General features: G+C 45.5%; 2 protein-coding genes across 5 annotated transcripts; both read right to left on the bottom strand.

Annotated features, from left to right (window-relative positions):
- Positions 1-1,026: 1,026 nt before the first annotated feature.
- myoc (myocilin) lies at positions 1,027-8,289 on the bottom strand. 2 transcript variants are annotated; one of them, XM_076087451.1, is made up of 5 exons: positions 6,937-8,289; positions 3,984-4,025; positions 3,802-3,894; positions 1,968-2,179; positions 1,027-1,888 (listed from the first exon to the last, which is right to left on the bottom strand). In XM_076087451.1, exons 1-5 carry the CDS (start codon positions 7,421-7,423, stop codon positions 1,307-1,309), a joined length of 1,416 nt encoding a protein of 471 aa, XP_075943566.1. In that variant the 5' UTR covers positions 7,424-8,289; the 3' UTR covers positions 1,027-1,306. The 2 variants fall into 2 exon arrangements, with proteins under 2 accessions (XP_075943566.1, XP_075943567.1); XM_076087452.1 differs by lacking the exon at positions 3,984-4,025.
- A 3,701-nt stretch (positions 8,290-11,990) lies between these two features.
- Positions 11,991-20,722, bottom strand: vamp4 (vesicle-associated membrane protein 4). Of its 3 annotated transcripts, none has more exons than XM_076087453.1 (9): positions 20,520-20,722; positions 19,438-19,586; positions 18,571-18,672; positions 17,243-17,289; positions 17,004-17,054; positions 15,690-15,790; positions 13,600-13,679; positions 13,417-13,468; positions 11,991-13,340 (listed from the first exon to the last, which is right to left on the bottom strand). In XM_076087453.1, exons 2-9 carry the CDS (start codon positions 19,438-19,440, stop codon positions 13,315-13,317), a joined length of 462 nt encoding a protein of 153 aa, XP_075943568.1. In that variant the 5' UTR covers positions 19,441-19,586; positions 20,520-20,722; the 3' UTR covers positions 11,991-13,314. The 3 variants fall into 3 exon arrangements, with proteins under 3 accessions (XP_075943568.1, XP_075943569.1, XP_075943570.1); XM_076087454.1 differs by having other exon boundaries at positions 19,438-19,492; XM_076087455.1 differs by lacking the exon at positions 19,438-19,586.
- Between the last annotated feature and the right edge of the window lie 39 nt (positions 20,723-20,761).

Below are 20,761 nucleotides of genomic sequence, written 5' to 3'. Positions count from 1 at the left end.
TTTAATAATGTTCTGTACATCAGTTTTTAACCATTAACAATGTTTGCGTTGCCAGGCTTCAGCTGGTGTTGATCCTCCAGCAGTACGCCGTCTTTGTCTTGTTAGTACTGCATGAAAGGGATTTGGTGAACAATAAGTTGATTAGCATCTTGTGAAAATTTAGATCTGCAGATTTGATGAATTTAATAATTATATTGACCTATTAACATTTATACCATAACCACAGAAGGGTTTCTGATGGCTTATTACAAATTCTTGACCCTTTTTATTATCATTTCTGCCAGCAGGATCAAGCGATTGGTCGAGTGTGTGAGTGAGTGAGTCTGTCCACGACAAATCTCGCATTCTGCTGCAGCAAACGTCATAATATTGTTTGGGTGGCCGGTTATGGCTGCATGGTCGTGGTCCTCTCGTGATAGCGGTGCTTTCTCAAAACGCCTTTTAATTACTTTTTTCTTCTTGGCAATACGGGCTACCCTGACACACGAACTTCTCAAGGACCGTGCAGAACCTTAACCAGTCTCTGCCTCAACCAGATACGCAGGGCGGGTCTTACCAAAAAGAGCAGTGGGACTATTTATTCATTGATAATTAGCCATTTGTGGGTTGTGTTCATTCAGTCTTAACCGTTAATATTAAAGTTATTAGTTAGAGCTTACAAACCCTTTATGTAAAGAGGTACAGAATCATCTCTAAGGTTCATAATAACCACACAAACTTGTAACTGAGGACGTTTATTTCATGATGATTTTTAACATTACATCATTCTGTTGGCGACAACAGTGTACAAGTACATGCAATATTCAACACATGCTGAGTGAGAGAGCAGTTTATCTAATACGACATGTTGACTGGTGAAACACTAGCAGTTTGTTTTCATTGTATGCTTTGATTATCCCACTTAGCTTGTAAAATTAATTAATCTTTCAGTCCTCAAATATATATATATATAATGTATATATATATATATATATATATATATATATATATATATATATATATATATATATATATATATAGCTTATCAAGAAAACAACAAAATCATACATCTGAATTGAAGGCGGTACAAAAATAATTCCTCTAAGAACATGTGTGGGGGCCGTGCCACAACAAAAGCCCACCCACTGAAGAAAAAGATTTTTTTTAAAAGCACACTTGCGAGAAACTCTTCATTTCGGAGTTTGGTAGCTCTTCTACGCTGATGGTGTTGGCTTTATAACTACGACTACCACGCGCATTGTGCTCTGAAGCTCTGAGTCTTTGAAGCGGGAACAGCTGAGCTTTTCGACAGTCAATCATGGCGGCCTCAGTTGGCCTGCTGGCGACCCAGCCTGAGGTCGTAGGACACCATGTGGAAGTTGTCCCAGGCGAACAGCTTCCTCTGAGCCAGGTTATAGTCGATCATGCTGTTGTAGCGGTACTTGTTCCTGAAGGGGACGGCCATGGGCTTCCCCTGGCTGGTTTTGGTGTCGTACACGTAGTTGATGATGGTGTCCGGCGCCGTGTAGCTGGCCACGGTGTACAGCTTGCCGCAGATGATGAAGGTGTTGGCCACGGAGTTCTTCCTGATGTTGGTCTCCCAGCTCCTCTTCACATCCAGGCTGTGCGGGTCCAGCTGCGAGATCACGATGGCCCCCTTGGCCTTGCTGGTGGAGTAGACGGCCCACAGCCCTTGCTCATCCACGGACAGGTCGATGTCCGTGTAGCCGCCCCAGGAGTAAGGGAACTGGCCGTGGAAGCCGGCGTGGGGGAGGTCGCGACGCGCTGCGGTGCTCTCGGAGGCGAGATCGAAGCGGATGAGGGAGCGGCTGCGTCGTCTCTGGTAATACAGAGAGCCTCGGTACAGAGTGGCACCGGTGCTCTCCACCAGCTCTGGCAACATCAGGACCTGTCAGGGGAAAAAACAGAGTGAGATTTTTTTGGGGGGCTTATTCCAAATGAGGGACTATCATCCATCTGACACCGACCTTGGATGGAAAGCCTTTAGAGAGTTGCTCCATGTCGTCGTACCCGAACAGCTGCCTGACGTCAGAGCCGATGGTGTCGATGCGCCAGACCATCTCCGGTCCGTAGGGGGAGACGGCCTCGGGGTCCTGCATCCAAACGCCATATTTACCCGCTATGTTGTCCGCCTTCCTGTGGGTCACCGGCTCAGCAACTGAGACCAACTCCCCACAACCTGTGCGCAAGAAGAAGAGGAAGGGATGAAGAGATGAGACACATTTAAGAAATATACAATATACTGTAATTATGTTCAAGATGTCCAAAGAGCATTGGATCAAAAAAACGTTTTTATCAAAGAAATACAGGACTTTCAACCAGGAGACCAATGTTCGTGTCCCAACGGGTCGTTGGGTTATTTAGAATTTACTTTCACAATGTTCGTGACATGTTTTCAGTACTAGTGTTTACATTTTACTTAGTTCAAGTACGATTTTAAGCCCAATCATGATGCTTTACCTAAACCTAACGTAAAATTGGATCACATATTTCCGTCTTCAGGAGACATTTTTCGCGGTCAGTGGTGCACATCAGAGGGGACCTCTACATGTGCGTGACTGAGGGCCAATGGGGGCAATCCGAGAGCTGGTCAGGGGTGTGATGAGGTCATTTCCCAGCATGGGGGCAGACGGCAGGTCTAGAGATGCTGCCTGACATCTCTGTTGAGTCACGACCATCAGAGCAGCAACTGGACCACAACTCATCCTGCGTCTCTCCGCTGCTCGTATCACGGGGGAAAGGATAAAGCAGTGCTGTATATTTACCACTTCCTAAAATACACCCTCGCTCTCAGGTCCAGCACGTAGCAGCGGATTAAGGGTTTGATAGGAATATGGTCTTATAAATACACCCACTGCCATGCAGCTTTCCTGTTGGCGTGGCCTCATCAGAGATATCATGACTTCACGTGGTGACCCCACGTGTATTTTCCTGACATCCCAAACAATCAAACCAGCAGAGAGCCATTCAGCAGCACAAGCATGTGGTGGGTTTTTTGGGAAAGGGAAGGGGGGGGTCAGCAGCGTGTGTGACAACCTCGTTAGGCGTGTTTCCCCATTTACATTTATGAGACAAAACGTGAAACTCCGGGGAAGGCCCTCATACCTGCGGATTGGCATGACGTTGGCATTCTCGTTCCAAATGCTGCAGTAATAATAGCAGTATTTGCTTTGAGGCTGTCAGCAGGGGGGCGAGTGTCATGTTTGCCAGGTCAGATGGAGGGGGGGAGGGAGAAAGGGGTGAGTGAGAGGGGTATACGCTGCCAGGACTGGATTTAAAGGACTATACTGGTGTGTTTGCACGGTTTAGCTCTTTAACTGCAGAACATGTGTTCCTTAGGAATTCAAAGCAAACTTTTCCTCAGTAATTCTTAATATTATTAATATTCTTAGCTTTTCGCTGTTAGCATTAACGGAGCTAACGTTTATAGAGGTTGCATTAAGTTACATGATGATGCGTTTAAGCTCTATTCAGTAAAAATGAGAATTGGCCGAAGGACAATTATGTCATCATGATGTGTTCAAGTAACATCTTGTCAAATGTTGTTTTTGGAGAGAAATAGAGATTTTTTTTCTCAGCAACATAAAATAGATATTCGAGAGGGAATTATGACCTTTTTAAGTTTTTTGCATTAACGCGCTGGTATTGGATCGATACTCGATATCGGCCGATGCAAACGTTCAGGTATCGGAATCGTGAAGGAAAAAGTGGTATCAGAACATTGTAGTAAATACGCCAAAACATCACACTGAGCCACTATAAATAAACTATATAATAAATAGGAATATTTCAAACAGAGACCTGTGTTGTCCTCAGATCCATGAGGAGCCGGTACCTCTGTCACCTCGGCCTTCAGCTCCTGGAAACCCGGATGTCCGTACTCCCACGCCGAGTCTGACGGGAAGAGACGAGGAGACACGTGGATTTAGTTGAATAATAAAACTGCGAGGATGGAGGTGATTCTGCAGAAAACGTGACCACACCTCTCAAACTGCTGCTGTCTCCCTGCCTGTTGGGATTGGAACCTAAACACACACGCAGAGTTTAGTGATTTCGGTTGTAGGCCTACGTCTCACATTCAGCGTACAATAGTTAGGAGAGTGTTTGTGTACCCAAACGTGGCTGTGGCACTACTGACAGCAGGGAATGTGACAGCAGGAAACAAACACCCCTGAATGGATTCCCAGCTGCTCCGGAGTCAGGCAGTCGGTAGATTTGGCCGACCGTAACACACACACACACACACACATTCGACACCCATCCCACCCCGGCACCTCAAAACTTCAAACCAGTCGCATGTCAGCCTTCCTCTCTTTCTTTTTCTTCTCCTTTTTTATATTTTTCCTCCAACCCTGTCCTTATTTTCCTTATCTGACTCCTTGAGACCATTACTGTTGAGAGTAAACAACGTCTATGAACTGTGTACTCTGTTTACAACAGAAAAATGAGCTTTTCAAATATGTTTTCATCATAATGGATATGAAGCGTGTGTTTGTGTACCTGTGTTCATGGGTGACTATTTGCACGTTGCCCGCTGTGCTCTTGCACGTGCCGTGTCTGGTGATTTCAGGCATACGAATGAGCCCTAATGATGCGGAGAACTTTAAGCGCTCGCATCTGAAAGCCGATGTTGATTCTCGGCGTCGATGAGGAGAGGGAGAGGGAGGTGGGCGATGAGGCAGACGACGAGCTTGCTATGTTGAAGGTAAAGGTTGAGCCCAATTAAAGGATTGTAAAGAAAAGAGGTTGGAAGTGTTTTGAGGGTTACAAGACGCAGCCATTCATCATCATCATCATCACAGGTAAACAGCCACTTTGTCTTACTGTCTTTTCCCCTGAGTGTGTGGGTGTTTACTGTGAGCCATATGTGCACTCACATCCTGCCTCTTTGTTTGGGATGTCACTGAGCAGAATACCACAAACTGCACAGACCAGACGGGTCTTCATTTCCCAGAGGAGGCAGCGGCCTAATCAACCCCGGCTTACAGAGTTCAGCAGAGCTGTTGGATGTAACTCAGCCAATTGTTGTCAGGAAACTTATTTCCCCCCAGTATTCATAATTCAGGGTGCTGTGTATAATCAACAGTCAGAGGACTTTTAAACATTTTGAACTCCAAATTGGCCACAGGCTGGTCCTTTAGTGCCTCTACATACCACATGATATGCACATTGATTGAAAGATCTTAGAAGTTCATTAAACATTATTTATGACTGCTTATCCTCCTGGCTGCACACATATGCACACACACACACACACACACACACACACACTGGTAACATGTGGTTGTTTACCTGTGATGGTGATGGAGAATGGCTACAGGAAACCAGTTTGAAAAGAAAGCCTCTGATATGATAGACATGGTGAAATCAACTGTGTTTTTGGCAATGGGCTAGACCTGAATAAACGGCACATGCGTGCTCTTATGAGCTGAAAATAAACTTTGTTTCGGCATGTATTGGATGGATTAGTTCTGCCTCGAGCACATGCCATTTCTATCGTCATGAAATAATTACAATATTTCAGCTCGTATATTTTGAGAGGAAAATGTTACTGCAGGTCATAACCACCGCTTGAGTTGTAAAAAAAGAAATTCCTGTCAGAGTTGCCAAAACGCTGTGACGTTGACCTCCTCTCTGCGTTCTGCGCGTCGTCCTCTCGCATGTGATCTATTCTACATCTGCCTCTCACCCTGAGGGGCCCTCGCTGTGTATTTCAGTCTGCAGGTGCAAACATGAGGAGCTAAGCAGATAACCTGGAGTATGCAGAAGATTGAGTGTAAACTTTTTTCTGATGCAGAGGGGGAAGTGATGTGTGGTGGACGGGGAGATGTGGCAGAGAAGGATTTACGAGCAGTAGGCCACACTCTGAGAGCCGAGCGGGTAAACAGAGCGACGGCTGAACTGAGAAAAGAAAGGGGGGGGGGGGTTACCAACAGGAGATGGCAAGTGAAAAGACGAGGGCGAGTTAAACGGATGTTTGGCTACTGCAAACACACAGAATTCCAGAGCTTAACCTCACTGGCTCCAAGATAACTCCCTCGATCTGTGTGGCCCTCTGGCCCCCCCTGGGAGTATAGTGTTCCTCCCTCCCCACCCGCCCTGACCCACCAGGCGTGATCAAAAGCCCAACCCGAGCGTGCACTTCCAGAGCGTGCATCGCATTTCAGCCGCCTCTCCCCTTCCACATAACCTGGCTATTCGCGCCCTGCTCGTCATGCAGAGGGAAACACCGGTCATAAAAGAAGCCGGATCTGCTCATGAAATACTGAGCCGACCCTCTCTGGCTCGTCACCATCACCCTAAATGCAGGAGCAGAAACCTGAGCCGAGTGGTCTAATGTGCAGACTAATGGGGCAACCAAAACATTAACCGCACAAGTACACACAACATTGGAGCATGCACACTTTGTCCCCCTGCTGTCTTTAAGGGGATTTATGCAGGAAGATGTCGGGAGGAGTAAACTTTGTGTGTGTGCATTGAGAGCAATGGAAACCACAGTCAAATTCCTTCACGTAACTGGCCAATGAAGCTCATTATTTATCAGCTTTTTCTCTGTTTCTGCAGACAGTGAACAGAAACAAACACACACACAGTGCAAAACTCTGGGATTGTGTGTGGCTCTGTACCTGCATGGTATTCCACACATGGATGACATTTATGCTTCAATGTTTCTCTGCTTCAATTAATCCATTTTACTTCAATCAGAGTCCCCAAATAGCAGAAAGACAACCTGTCTGCAGGCTAGGTAATCTAGTTGTGCATCTTAATGCATTAGAATATAAAATAAAAACGTGTGCACAATTATCTAAAAGCTGGGAATTTATAAAACATGTATATTTATGAGTTTAAACGGTTTCTATTTATAAGTGTCGATAAGCTTCACACATTTTTTGAGTGGCTCATAAAGTGTGTGGTGGTTTAGAGTGTATCTCTTACCCCCAGCAGGTCTAGTCAGGCCACTGTCCTGCAGAGGGGGGCTTGGTGGCACCATGGGGGTCTGTGGAGGACACGGTCTGCTCCTCAGCCTCTCCGTCTCCCTCCTCATCTCCTCCATCCTGCGCTGAAGCCCCTGCAGCTCCTGCTCCAGACGCTCCTTCTCCCCCCGCAGCAGGTTCCTCTCCCCCGTGGCCCGGTCCAGCGCCTCCTGAAGCCCAGGCCGAGCTGCGGCCCCGGCCCCTTGGGGACCCCCGGTGTCCCCTCCGGTCAGCCGGGACACCAGCACCTCCAGCAGGCTGAGTCTAGCCTTCAGGCCCTCCACCTCGGGGCCCCCCGTCTGTGGGCAGCTGGCCTCGACGGGGCTGGGCACGGTGAAGGTGTACTGGCATCGTCCACTCCGGTCGTTCCCCCTCCACAGAGCGGCTCGGTCCTGAGCGTCTCCTTGCAGCAGAAGACCACACATACACAACGAGAGAAGGAGAAACATCGTGGGGACCGTCCTTCCACAGATCTGATGGTTCCTTTAAATTCTTCTGACCAGTCTTCTTTTATTTGTCACCTCTAAACTTGAACTCTCCTTTAATCAATTAATAATTCCCAATTTCCTGGTGATTATTGTTTTAGTCTTATTTTGTCTCACTCTTTTCTCAGGTATCTCTTCTTCTTCTGTCCTCCCCTCTCTCTTCTTCTTCTGTCTCTCCTCAGTGGACAGGTCTGTAACACTGAGCTCTCCCCAACAGCTCACAGATATTTATACGATCTGGAGGGGAGGGAAGGAGGGGAAGAGAGGAGAGGTGAAAGGAAAGGAGGGGAGTGGAAGGATACAAACTTGGGGGGAGGGGGTCAGAGGACAAGGAGGAGGGAGGGAAGAAGAAAAGAGAAAGTAATTGGATGATGGTTGTTTTGGGGACAAAAGCATAACTTATTTTACACAATTTTGAGCGTCTGTCATTCTGCAAAAGCTGTTTTTTATTCAAGGGTTCAACATGGCAGCGTCTGTCTTTTAAATTTGTGTAATTCAGCCCCTCCAGTGTCTTTTACTCATATCTTATCTGTAGAAACATCCCGTGATACGCTTGATGTGTCGAAGGGGATTTGGCCTCAGCATGGCAGGGTGAGCAATTACCTCCTGAGGAGCACAGTGTCCCCTTTCATATTGGTAGGGGGGCCACAATGTGACTATAGCAGCCGATAAGGGCTGTCATTAGGATGGGGTCGAGGTTACAGGTCAATCGATGAGCACTGACCCCCGACATAGAACCGGATTCCTTTTCGGCTGAGCTTGGGTCTGATGTGGACAGTGTATGTGTGTTTTCTTGCTGCAGACTTCACTCAAATGTACATTTAATGCAACCCGAGTGAGCTGCCGGGGACCATTCCTCCAAAAAAAGCTCACTTCCTGTCACTTGCTGCCCGGGGTGGATTTGTTGCAGTCTGCCTCCCATCCCCTCGTCTCTTGCTTTAACACAACATCACAGACACACTGAACCTCTGCCTGCGAGCCTCACTTCTACAGGCATGTGAACGATCTCTTGTTCATTTCCACAGAGGCAGGATGAAAAGATTTGGAAGTGAGACACTTGCTCAGAGATGCACGCAATGAGACAGGTGTGCAGACGCACGCACACCTTCTGGTCCTCGCTGTGCAAGTCTCAGCTTACGCTCATATCCTGCCTCTTTGTTTTGGTTCCTAGAATATGTCCTGGCTCCTCTCCTACGCGTCTTCTCCTCATGTCTCCTACTTTACGGTGTTTGTTCAGATTTCTTGTACACTAGAAATAAAGGTGCTAACTAGAACCATATTGGGTTCTTTGGCTTGTCCTCGTGGCAGAAGCCTTTTCGGTTCCTGGTAGAGCCTTTTACAAAGTTGCACCTTGAACCCTTTCAGAGGGTTCTACCTACCAACATAAAGGTTTATACCTAGAAGCATCTGTAAAAGGTTCCACCCAAAACCCCATAGGAGAGTTCCGGCAGAAAATCCTTCTAATGTACAGGTTCCACCTAGATCCCTCTCTGGAGGTTCTATCTAGATGCTAACAAGACCCCTTATATATTGCAATGGTTTCATCTGGAAACCATTCTACCGAGAACCCTTTTATATTTCAAGGATTTAATATAGAACCCACCCAGAGGGTTCTAACCAGAAACCTTTCACATTACATGGGTTTCATCTAAAACCCACCCAGGGGGTTCTTCAAAACCGCAATCAACAAACCAATGGGTGATGTCACGGTGACTACGTCCACTTCTTATATTCAGTCTATGGTTCTTCAGAAGCAAACGGTGCTGGGTAGAACCTCAGCCCTTTAGGAGAAACCCTTTAGAGCCCTTATTTCTAAAAGTGATCCATCTCTGCTGACCCCCCCAGGCCACCCTGAACCCTAAAACATCACCTGACCCAGATTCTTCACTCCATGGCTCTAGGGCAAAGGGTGCATACTCTTCAGAAAAACACTTCCTCTTGCCGATTGATGCCAGCCTCATCTGCTTCTGGCAGAGCTTGTTTACAGACAGCTGGTGGTATACCTGAGACAGTTGCCTTTGATTGATGAGGCAAGTCTCTGATTGGTCGGACAGATGGGCGAGTGGATGAATGAGGTATATGATTTAGTCTGCCTTTGAAAAACACATCCTCTTACAGGAAATATCTTAAGAATGAGAAACTTAAGAGAGGGTGGGACAGTCCTTTATTTCACAAAGGAGTGAAATAAATCATCAAAGGAGGAAAAGATGAGAGTAAAACCATGTGTACAAAGAAAAATAGGTGAGAACAAGTGAAGACAGAAGATCCTGGGAAAGTAGTAGGAGGAGTGTTTAAACATATGAACAATGTTTCATTCACTAGAATGAGTGTAAGTATCAATCGGAAATGTATTCTCCACTTCTTGTAGCTCGTGACATTCTCCCTCGTTTCTCCACAGGGTGTGTGTGACTGACTAATGCTTGTTGGCACATCGTCTACTCCTCTCTGTCTCTCTCTGTTGGGTGAAAATCCCTGTTTTATGACTCAAATAACCGCTGCTATGCTCGGAATCTGAAGTCATCCAGTATGAGTCCTATAATGAAGGACCAAAACATGTTCTGCTGCCAGTGTGGGTGTGTCTCCAGCAGGAAGAGAGCATAGAAATGTTCTCTCAAGAACAAATAAACAGTTTAGTGTAACACTGAATAATTTTACCCTTTGCATACAGCTGGACAAAGTCCTGACCAGAGGCTGAATCAAACCTCCAGACAGCCACTTTCCAGTTAAAGCAAGTTGTAACAAATGTCACATTGCAATAACATAATAAACCTTTCCTCTCTTTTCTGTGGACTTGACATTAAGCTGTCAGTGCATGACAAACTCTGGTGAATCTGTGCTAATGACTGATAGCAACGTGCTTTGCTACATTGCTAGAGCGTGAGGATGAGGCACGCATTTGTTATATTTTACTCATTTAGCAGCAGGCTAGTTAGCTAGGTAGCTTGCTTATTCAACCATGATTTCATGCTACAATTACAGAGAATAAAAAAAAAGCACTACATGAACTGCTTGGTCTACATTTCTTTTAACATTGAGACGGAATTTACCGCTTTAAAAATATCGTTCATGATAGTCGTTAACATTTCAGTTAGCTTACGCTCATCACTGGCGCTACAGCTAATTGCTAGCATGAAGGCTATTGTTGTGATTATTGTTAGGTACGGTTGCTGTAAAGGGTCATTGTCACAAAATGCAGTTCAAACTAATAAACATTTGTGAATTTAAGTTTACATGCGGGGCCGGGATATATTTGTATGCTTGCGATTAGCATCAGCGCCAGCTACGTGTATGCTATCAGTTAGCATAAGCAATTCACAGGTTCATTGAGAGAGGACCGGCCACTCTTCACTAATACTCCTCTCTCAATAGTCTGCAGACTCCATTAATTGCTTTTATAGGAGGAGGAATCTGTAGAAATGAAATCCTTGTAAAGATTTGGACCTGAATCCATCAATAACACTATTAAATACCCATATAAGTGGTTTAGGATTAAGTACTCTTTGAGAAGGAGTTAGCTTCCCCTTTAAAATGTCTTTGTGGGTCATTTTTCCTGCTGTAATGTTTGTCAGTTCCGAGGAAGGAAATGTTCTCTTGTTTATCAACTTCAACCATATGTATGTTTTGATTATGCCTCTTGAGAGCGTGCATTTGATTCATATCTTTTCTCAAAGTGCATTTGACTACCAATTATAGCTCCAAATGAGGGGAGATTGATGCCACCTGGGTTTAAGTTGCACTGATTCCAGAGATCGTCTCTGATTGGCCGCAGACAGCAGGTGACGGGTTATAAAAGGTCATGGAAGACAGCAAACTGGTTGGTCTGTGCTTTTTTGTTTTCTCACTAATTGTACACAGAGGACCCAAAGTGATAAACCTATATGGTTTGTTTCTCTGGTCTGAATACATTTTGTTCGAAAATCAACGCCTGCATCCCGCTTCCAACTTGCATCATACCAACCATCCTAAGTACACTGCAGCCACACCAACATTAAAATAAGCATGTGGGATGAAATGCCCTCTCTTCTCTTCATCTTCAACGATGAAATATGGCCGTCACCCCCCTGCCGTGCGCACTAGCAACTAGCGCGAGCTGGAATACCATCTGCCGTAGATCAATGAAGTAAAAGACCCCTCTGGGCCAATATAATGTCTGCTCCCTCAGAAGGGTTGGGCAGCGCTGGCTGAGCAAAGAGCAGAGCTGTCAGTGTGCGTTTGTGTCTACTGTCCAGAGAGGACAGGAGCAGCCGGTCTGTCGGAAAACAATAGCGCTTCACGGCGTCCAGTCACTTCAAACTTTAGTGCCATCTTGGGACTCCACACTGCCAGTAAAGTCAGACCAATAAAAAAAGAGTTTGGTAATGAGATAAAAATAGAGCTCAGGCTTTAGAAAGTGGTTAAGAGTGAAGGGATGGCATTTTCATCTTCTTTCTTTCCATCAACCAAACTTTCCCTACGATTGCTCCCCCCATCCTCACTTTTCTGATGTCATCCTCGCAGGAAAACCAGTTAAAACCAGTTGAAACCACACCGGTGCCCTTTAAAATCACTTTATTCCAGAACAAAAAGGATCATTATATCAGTCTTCCAATGCAATGCAGAGAGTATTGTACATCATTACAGAATCAATATTTACAGCTAAAATAAATTACATCAACAAAAGATATGACAGTGTAGAGCTCCAATGTGTTATACAGTTAATTAATCCAGAACACACTGACACCTAAGTTTGTTTCACAGCGAGACGTTTAACTTGCATCTCTTAAGTTACCCCTGCTTCAAAGTAATATAACAGTTCTGTGGGAATACCAGCGTTCATACAAACATCACATTGAGCGACCGGCATAAATAAGGAAAAATAGTAAAGACAGAAGAAGCATTAAAACCAAACAGAGCCATCTGTCACGAGCATGAAAGCAGCGCGGCCGCGACCCAACGGGCCCCAGAGCCCAGCTCAAGCCGGGAGGGAGGCGAGCGGTCCGGAGAGGCCGAGGAGACATTCATGACCTGGATGTTTTGGTTCGACGCCGTCCTGCCGTAGTTTAACAAGCTACCAAGGGGCAGACGGAAAGCGGTGATTTATGGAGGAGAATAATATTCAGGATGCCGTCTGAATCGATGACCTTCCTTTCCCCGATCATCTGCACTGATGAGGAAACATACCTGATAAGTGAAATCACTTTCCTGCCAGAATGATTAAAAGAAGCCGCACTTTTGACGACGCAGATGAGCCTGGTGTTCTGGTGTGCTCGTGTTCACAAAGGGTCCCCTATAAACGCTCTCACACAAGGAATCGTGGGTAGACGTCTGAGGTTCATTCGCTAAATGTTAAAAGCCCCTTTATGGCCTTTGTACGAGGCTGCTGCAGCAGATTCAGACCAGCTACACTAAGAGAGACTGTTGGCATAGATCCCCTTTACAGTAAACTATCTATGTAATATGCAGGAGTTTTCCTGTTGTCAGGGCAAAGACCCTACACGTGATATGTGTCATGGCATGGAGCACTCCTTCACTTAGACTAGAGGGGCTGAGAGTCGGCGGTTTCTCCCAAACCGCCTTAAAATATGTCCCGCGTTCCCTTATCTGTAGCTTTACTTTCAAACCAGGGATCAAACCGTGAGCCTCAGTGCTGATCTCACAGCAGATTTATGTGGAAATACAAATGATGAGATCTGTACTGAGGGGCAAGTTGAGGCCAGATCCCTTGAGGGGTATACGCAGGCTGACACTGGGGAGGGTGTGGGAGGCTGGCTGGCGCCCCCTAGCTGGAGTGGAGGACTGTGTGCAAAGAAGAGAGAGAGAGAGAGGGGAGGGGGGGGAGGAAGAGGACAGTTCTCCCTCATCCTCCTCGTCAAACACTAGCGATATCGCATGATCACTGGAACTGAAAGAGAGAGAAGGAATATTTAACGACAAGTTCTGCACATTATGTCCATTTGAGTGTTGGGTCTAATACTCACTGATGATAATGAGCAGGAGGGCAACAACTACCGAGGCGATAATTATCTTCATCTGTGGAAGAAACAACACATTCCTCACAACACTGGAAACCTCTGAGTGCAAGCGAGTAAAGAGACACAATGAAGGTGTGTCTCACACACACACACACACACACACGTATATAAAACAGACAGACAGCCCACCTTCATGTCTCTCCACCACATCCTCCTGTGCAGCTGTTTGGCTCGGCTACTGAAGGCCGACGCGTTGTCCGATAGGCTCTCTGGGACGCGACGGGACCGCAGCACGGACGAGGAAAAATAAATTAGAGAAGAGGGGAGAAAAAAAAGAAATCTGTTAATCACCACGTAAACAAAAACCTGGCTATTGTTCAGCCTTTGATGTTGGATGAGGTGACTCAGAACTGCCTGGCTCCGATGTTGTGCATGTGCAGTTACAACGTGTTATGCAACACCGTAGCTCTGCTGGTGAGATCATTCCCATGAACAGTTTAGCATTTAACGGTGAACAACAACCCGCCGAGTTTAAACACATTTCCTCCCGTCTGTCCGCGTCGTGATGTCCCTCTCCTAAACGCTCGCCCACGCTGCCGCTCTGTTTCTTGGATACCGTCGTCTACTGGATTGTTTACGCGAGTTAACAGGAAGGTCTCAGCTCCCTGAGCGTTCGGCGCTGCTCTCGTCCGAGCCCCTGGTCCCTCTGTGGAGTGTTTGTCTCCGTCATGTGTCGGCCGTTCCCACGGCCATGTGCCTGTTAACGACCGGTCGACCGCTACAAAGAGAAGCGCTCAGAGGGGAGGCTTCTGAGAAGATGCTTGTTAATCTTCAGGAGTTTTAACGACAGGTTCGCCTGCACATGGATCGGAGAGCAAACTGCTCGTGTCCATCGCATAAAGGTCAACACACACACACACACACGGCAGAGACACGCAATCAGCCACACACGGACCAACAAATACAGCGAAACTCACGTATACACAAAGGCTCACGCAAACAGATGTGTTACAGATGTGCGTCATTGTCTTGGTTGGCTGGTCGACCTGACAGAGAGAAGCAGTTATATAACATCTGTGTGGAGCTCATGATGAGACTGAGATGAGACACTTCAGCCTCATCTTTTCATCTTATGAAGTAGAAGAAGACGTGTGTGTCTTGTTGAAAAGCCTTGCATGCGTGTGAAGTTGAGCGAGATTTCACACACACACACACACACACACACGCACACAAAAGAGTGTGAGGGAGAGTGTGAGACCTATTAAAAGCTCAGACACACACCTGGTAAAACACTAAACCTGGACATATCATTAGCACCTTTAAAGTCTACTTTAAACTGTGTGTATTTACACGCACGCAGCACTACTACTCACAAAGGGGATGTTTTGTTGATTTTTTTTCAACTAAAATATGTGACATACATTACGTATCTCTGCAGGGTTTAATATAGAGTTGCAATGATTAGTCAATTAATTGATGAGTCTACTAATAAAAGAATAATCTGCCTCTATTTTTGAAAGTGTGCCATGACCCTGACGAGCTCTGGGAGGAGCCACAGGTGAAAAACAGGTGAGCTCAATCTGCCCTCAATCAGCGCTCTCATAACTAGGAGGATCTTTACTCTGTTTGCTCGGAGTAAAGATTAACTGACCAGACCTGTGCTCCCTCGTGTGTGTAACGTGAGTTATTCCTCAAGCTTCATCAGTTTCCTAATGTCATGTTTGTTTCCTTCGTATTATGACTAATTCCATTGTTTAAAGGTGCGATATGTGGAATTCAGAGCATTAATAAAGCAGCAAACAACTTTGGTTTATGTAAAGATGTCGTTGAGTAACCTGAGCAGAGGATGAAGTCACTCTCACTCTGTGTGTGTGTGTTGTTATCAGAGCTTCTCTGTTCTTTGTTGACATAACTGGGCCATCAGTGCATGTGTTTAGTGCATGTTGGTACATAGTGCCGCATTTTTGGACATAGCCTCCAAATATTATGAAGCATATTGTCTATTGTTGATTGAATTTTGTATTTGCAGAACATTTCGTATGCAGGTCTGAGATCTCACTAGAAGCTGAGGGCATTACCCAAACCTTCATTGCATGACTTTAAATACATTAAAGATCATTGGGCCTCATCACGCCTACATACAGTGAGAATCAATCCTCAGAGCCATGTGCAAACAATCTGTGAGCTCCCTGTGGAAACTACCCGTTAAAATAAAAGACGTTCCCTGTAGAGTTTGTGTCAGCATGTGGACGAGCACAAACGAACCCGCTGTGACTCACCCGACTTGTCCTGCAGGTCGTCGAGTCGCTCGCCCCTCTCTATCACCTTGGAGATGTTCTCCTGCATCACATCGATCACCTCGTCAACCTGCGACTGCACCCTGAGGACACAAGTTGGTGCGAGACATAAAGGATAGAAATCAATCGTGAATGATAAAAGGTACGATTTGTTAAACTGATCTTCTCTTTTGGGGTAACCCACCACAGCACAAAGCACCTGTCTTCCCAACAATTTCATCCTCTCTCTATCCAGCCTGGTCCAGCTGGCAGGCAATACAAAGCCTGTCAGATGGTTTTCATCCTCTCAATGATCTGCCTGCACCTGTTTAGTATCTGCAGAATAATGCTCAGATCCTTGCTTTACTCCCGGTAGCATGGCATGACAAGTGCAGATTACCCTTCAGTCACTCTTATTGCCAAGTCATTCTTAGCATTATCTCTTTGAAGGATGCAGCGTAGGTTGGAGGGAGGGCAGAGAAATCATACATAAATATAAGCAGAGAGGCTCATAAGGGAGATACAAGACGAAGGAATTAGTTTTTTCTAACACTGATTGTCTCGGACAAGGAGCTGCAGGAAATGATCAGTCTTGGACTTCAGCTTGATTGCACGTTGAAGACGGTAATATTAAACATGCAAAACCATAACTACAACAAATCAGGAACAGGGGGACATAGAGAAGCATGGACACATAAACACATAAAGGCACATAAACACCCAGAGAGAGAGACAGACTGAGATGAGGAGCCTGGGTAATGTGCAAACATTCCTGGGGCCGTATACTCGTAAAGCTTCTCAGTAACCAAACTCTTCAGCACATAAACCTCGTCCATTGTGCCCATTTGGGTGATGCACATGTGCAACTCTCAAAAGAAGTGAGATGGCTCACTCTTAAGCTACTTCCATCATCGGCTCCGCAAAAAAAAAGAATGTTAAATTCTTTATTACCCGAAACGGGCAAGTGAGCTAGATTTACTAGCCCAACGTGGCCTTTTATTTGCCGTGGGTAATCCTTACCGTGGAGCTCTGATTTGTTTCAGGTGCTCACAGCAATGACTAACGGTCAGGTATGCACCGATTGGGAGAAACGACTCTGTCCCAACAATGACCTGGTGGAAACCGACCGCGGAGGTCTTGGGAACGTTACACAACGACCTGCACACGGCGGCCGGCCTCTCTTACACAATCCGCTATAAAACCTGTAAACACGACGAGCCACGGTTGTGTAACACCGACACCTAAACTCAAGAGTGCCGGCAACACTATTCTGACCTCTGACTTGTAGTTGTTTTGGAGGAATGTGTTCATACTTACTGCTTGAATTTGTCATTCTGAGGTCCAAATCTGGGTCCCGTGGGTCCTCGCCTGGAAAACAGGTATTAATGAAGCCAGAGTGACCAATTTAATGTGAACTTTCAGCTGTAACGACTTATTTCGCTGTTTGTGTCAAAATATGTTCGTATGACTGCTCTCGTCTTCTAGATAAAGTGTACTAAAATATATTTGATTTATTTAGTGTACTCTGTGTCTTAATAGAATTTAAACAAACTCACAGAAAGAAGTCTTCCTCCTCATCAGAGTCGTCCTCCAGCAGGTTCCTCTGTACAAGAGGAAAAGGTCAGAGGTCAGATAAGGGAACGTTCTAAATACTGAACTATGATTCTAATTAATTCAGATGTATTTCAGGAACACGCTGCCGTAAGAGCATCTCGTCCAAACGGAGTACTTTCCTGGCACTCCAGATGAATGCTGATCGATAGAATCTTTTTCTGTCTATCCTCAGAGGGCAGATGTAGCCGAAAGCATTTACACTACACTATTATAGTGCACTTACGTTGTGATGACGTACTAAAAAAATGAGACTGTTGCTGCTCTGCTTTACAAACCTCAATAAAAACTCTGGTAAAACTCCGGCTACCGGGGAAGAATGATTTCTAAGTAAAGCGGGAGTCGTGCCTCCGTTCAGTGCGTTGGTCCATTAGTTCAGGAGCAGCATAAACTACATAGTTTAGAAGTAGTTTTGGTTAAATTTTTCAATCATGACCTCATGCCACTATAAAGAGCTAAGAGAGAAAAAACACAGATGCTCTATGTTGACAGCTGCAAGCCGATATTGTGCCAGTAAATATGTAATGCACTGGCGTCTGCAAAACAGCCGAGGGAATGGTGACCATATGATGAAGAACTTCACAAGTCGAGGCACCGACACTCACTGTCTATCGTTGGAGACGTGAGGGAGGACTGGTAGTTATTATCAGAGGGCAGGAGGTGAGGCACCAAAGAGAGCCACTTGTTATGCAAGTCTCCCAGTAAGCTTAGCTTTGATCCCAGTTCAACACGCTAGAAAGAGGATTTCACAGAGAAAACAGGACGGAGGGAAGGTAAGAATCAGTGGAGGTGGAGGGGGGGGGGTGATCACTTTGATGAGAACCAGACATTTGGCTACAGGAGTTTCTTCACTTAACCTCCTTCTAAAGGTTCACTCTCTTTTCTGCATTTCCTCATTTTTCATTCACTTTTTCCACAAATACTAATCGAATCATCTTAAAGCAAAACCTGCATCTGCTATCAACATCTGTTTTTGACTGTCTGCAGCCAACATGGATGCTTTGGTGGTTTCATATTTGTTCCATAACCCTATGGACTCCTTTAGATTTTGCGGTTGTGTTCGCATGCCAGGACACATGGTGGCAGTTAACATGTCGGTGATGGGTCACGTCACACAATCAAGCAACAAGTAAACACAGGTGTGTAGCCGCAGTGTGTTTGAACCGCAGGAGGTGAAGGGTTCTCCACGCAAAATGGCGTAATACAAACAATTTATGTGTCGTCATTAAGTAACACAAAACAATAAGCCCCTCCCTCCTCCTGTGTGTCTCACCCTCTCGCTGCGAACGGATCCCGTGACCTCGTCGTCATTGAGGTGTCGTTTAAACTTGGGGGGCATGTTGTCTTCAGGCTGCTCCTCCCGATCCGGCTCCCTCTGTGGGACAGGGGGGGTGGGGGGTAGAAGATCATGATGTGGACAGTCAACAACAATGGTCCTGCTGCTCATGAGTGTTACTTGTGACATGGCGGCCTGCTAGATGAGAGTACTCTAATATTGGTGGTCAGAAGTGAGTGATTTGACTTGCAGGTTTTAACCACAACTATCTTAGCATTGAGTGTATGAACAAAGACCCAAAATCTAAACTCGCTCAGCAACAATTGCATTAAGGAGAATTATTGGTCGAGCAAACTGAGGAGAGCTGATTTCATTCATTTCCTCTGCAATCTAATATTTACCTCCTGGAACATGTAAAGAAAGCAGTTCTTCCGTTATGCCAGCTGTGTAAGAAATAATAATCCTCTCCTCTCCCTTTCATTGTCGGTAAAGAAAGACGTCCTATTTAGAGGTCTTAATTCCTCATATTCTTGGCGGGAGCAGACATTGAGTCTCACTAGCTATGAAAGGAAATGTCATCATTGCTCTGTGTGTCTTTGGGTGAAAAAAAACTCGACCATATCGGATGTGGAAAACATGCTGTTCTTCCAATTACACTCCCTTGAGTGCGTGTTTGGGTGCTACTTGTTCCAAACATCGTTTGGAACGGTGCAACAAAACAAAACGGCGCCTCAATAAAGTGCCTCTGTGACACTGAACTAAACAACATGTGATCCTCAGGCCCGTCTGTCACCAGGGGGAGGAAACACAGACACACACACACACACACACACACACACACCCCTCTCTCAATACAACTTATACCATTGAATCCAGTTCAGTCTGACTGTGGCTTTCTCAGCAGCGTCCTTTTCTGGCACTGCGATATGGAAAAAAAGGCCATTGGGTAGCCAGAAGAAGAGAGGAACTTTCCAGTAAACAGAGGTGAAGAGAAGCAGGGGGCAGCGCTCGCTCTGAAGCAGCGACAGCGAGAAGAAGAGACACAGAAAGAGAAGCCAACTCCATCATGTTAGGGTTTCAAAAGGAGGAGTTTTTAAAAGCTAGAATCCATTTTAAAAAAAGCAGAATTGGATTCGTATTAAAGTTACAATTACAGACAGCATGATGTCAGGTTCGGACAAAAGAACTGAGGGAATTGCATCATGATGACTACAAGACTGTAGATCATTAATGATAACAATCAATATATGGATTGCAATGTGTCATCCTCCTGGAGAAGAGAAGATGCTGCTTTCATTGAGCAAAGTACAGCTATTTTTAGTACTGCTGTAATGGTATTAACGTCCAAACAAGGACTCTTTAAAGGAGCCGGTGCTGAAAATATCAAATCTCAGGAGCTCAGCTGGTGTCAGGAATAGAAGCTACGGGTCCTGTGTTCCTCAGCTCAAGACAATATCCTCTTAATATGAGAATGATGGCGACCTTTTCAAGAGTTTTATGTTCTAAGCAATGTTTTTTCCCTCCATCAAATGTTTCTTGTACGTTTCCCTGGGTCAATATGTGGAAATCACAGTAAAACAGTTTTATCAACTGGCGCCTCAAACTTGCGTGATAATAATAGTTAATATCAAGAGACACACATGTCCAAGGAACATAGGACCCTGGGATGATCCCAATTAGCTAACGTTAGCTAGCTACATCACAGCTGTTAGCTGCTTTAGCTGTTTGTTAGCATACATTTAAATACGTCAGAGTGTCGCTGTCTACTACACTTTAACTATTACACTACTACACCAGCATATTTTAAGTCAAAGTGGACCGATATCAACGCCAACACAGCTAACCGAATTGCCAATGTAGCTAGCTCAGGTCACATTTAGCTACCTAGCTACCCAGCTAAGCTAAACTAAGGATGCTATGGAAGCTAATGATGCTAACGTGGCTACCTGATGTTTCCCCACGAGATCCGATGCTCGATGCTGGTAGACACAGACACACAGAGACTCGGGTATTAATCCAGGTGTTTTCGGGTTTTTACAGTTTCGTCGCTTTCATTTTTAAGCGCTGTCCGGACGAAGAGACAGGATTCTCATCATGGAAGCTTAGCGGTCCGCTTGTCTTTCCTTCGTCTGAATCAGCTGACCAGGAAATGAACACAAACAGCTGGACTAGGAGGAGAGGAGCCGCT

Source organism: Anarhichas minor, unplaced genomic scaffold (assembly GCF_050575085.1).
Source record: "Anarhichas minor isolate MPS153535 unplaced genomic scaffold, ASM5057508v1 ptg000010l, whole genome shotgun sequence".
Taxonomy (NCBI): Eukaryota; Metazoa; Chordata; class Actinopteri; order Perciformes; family Anarhichadidae; genus Anarhichas; species Anarhichas minor.
Note: the sequence above shows the minus strand (reverse complement) of the source record. Positions and strands in the feature narration are given on the sequence as shown.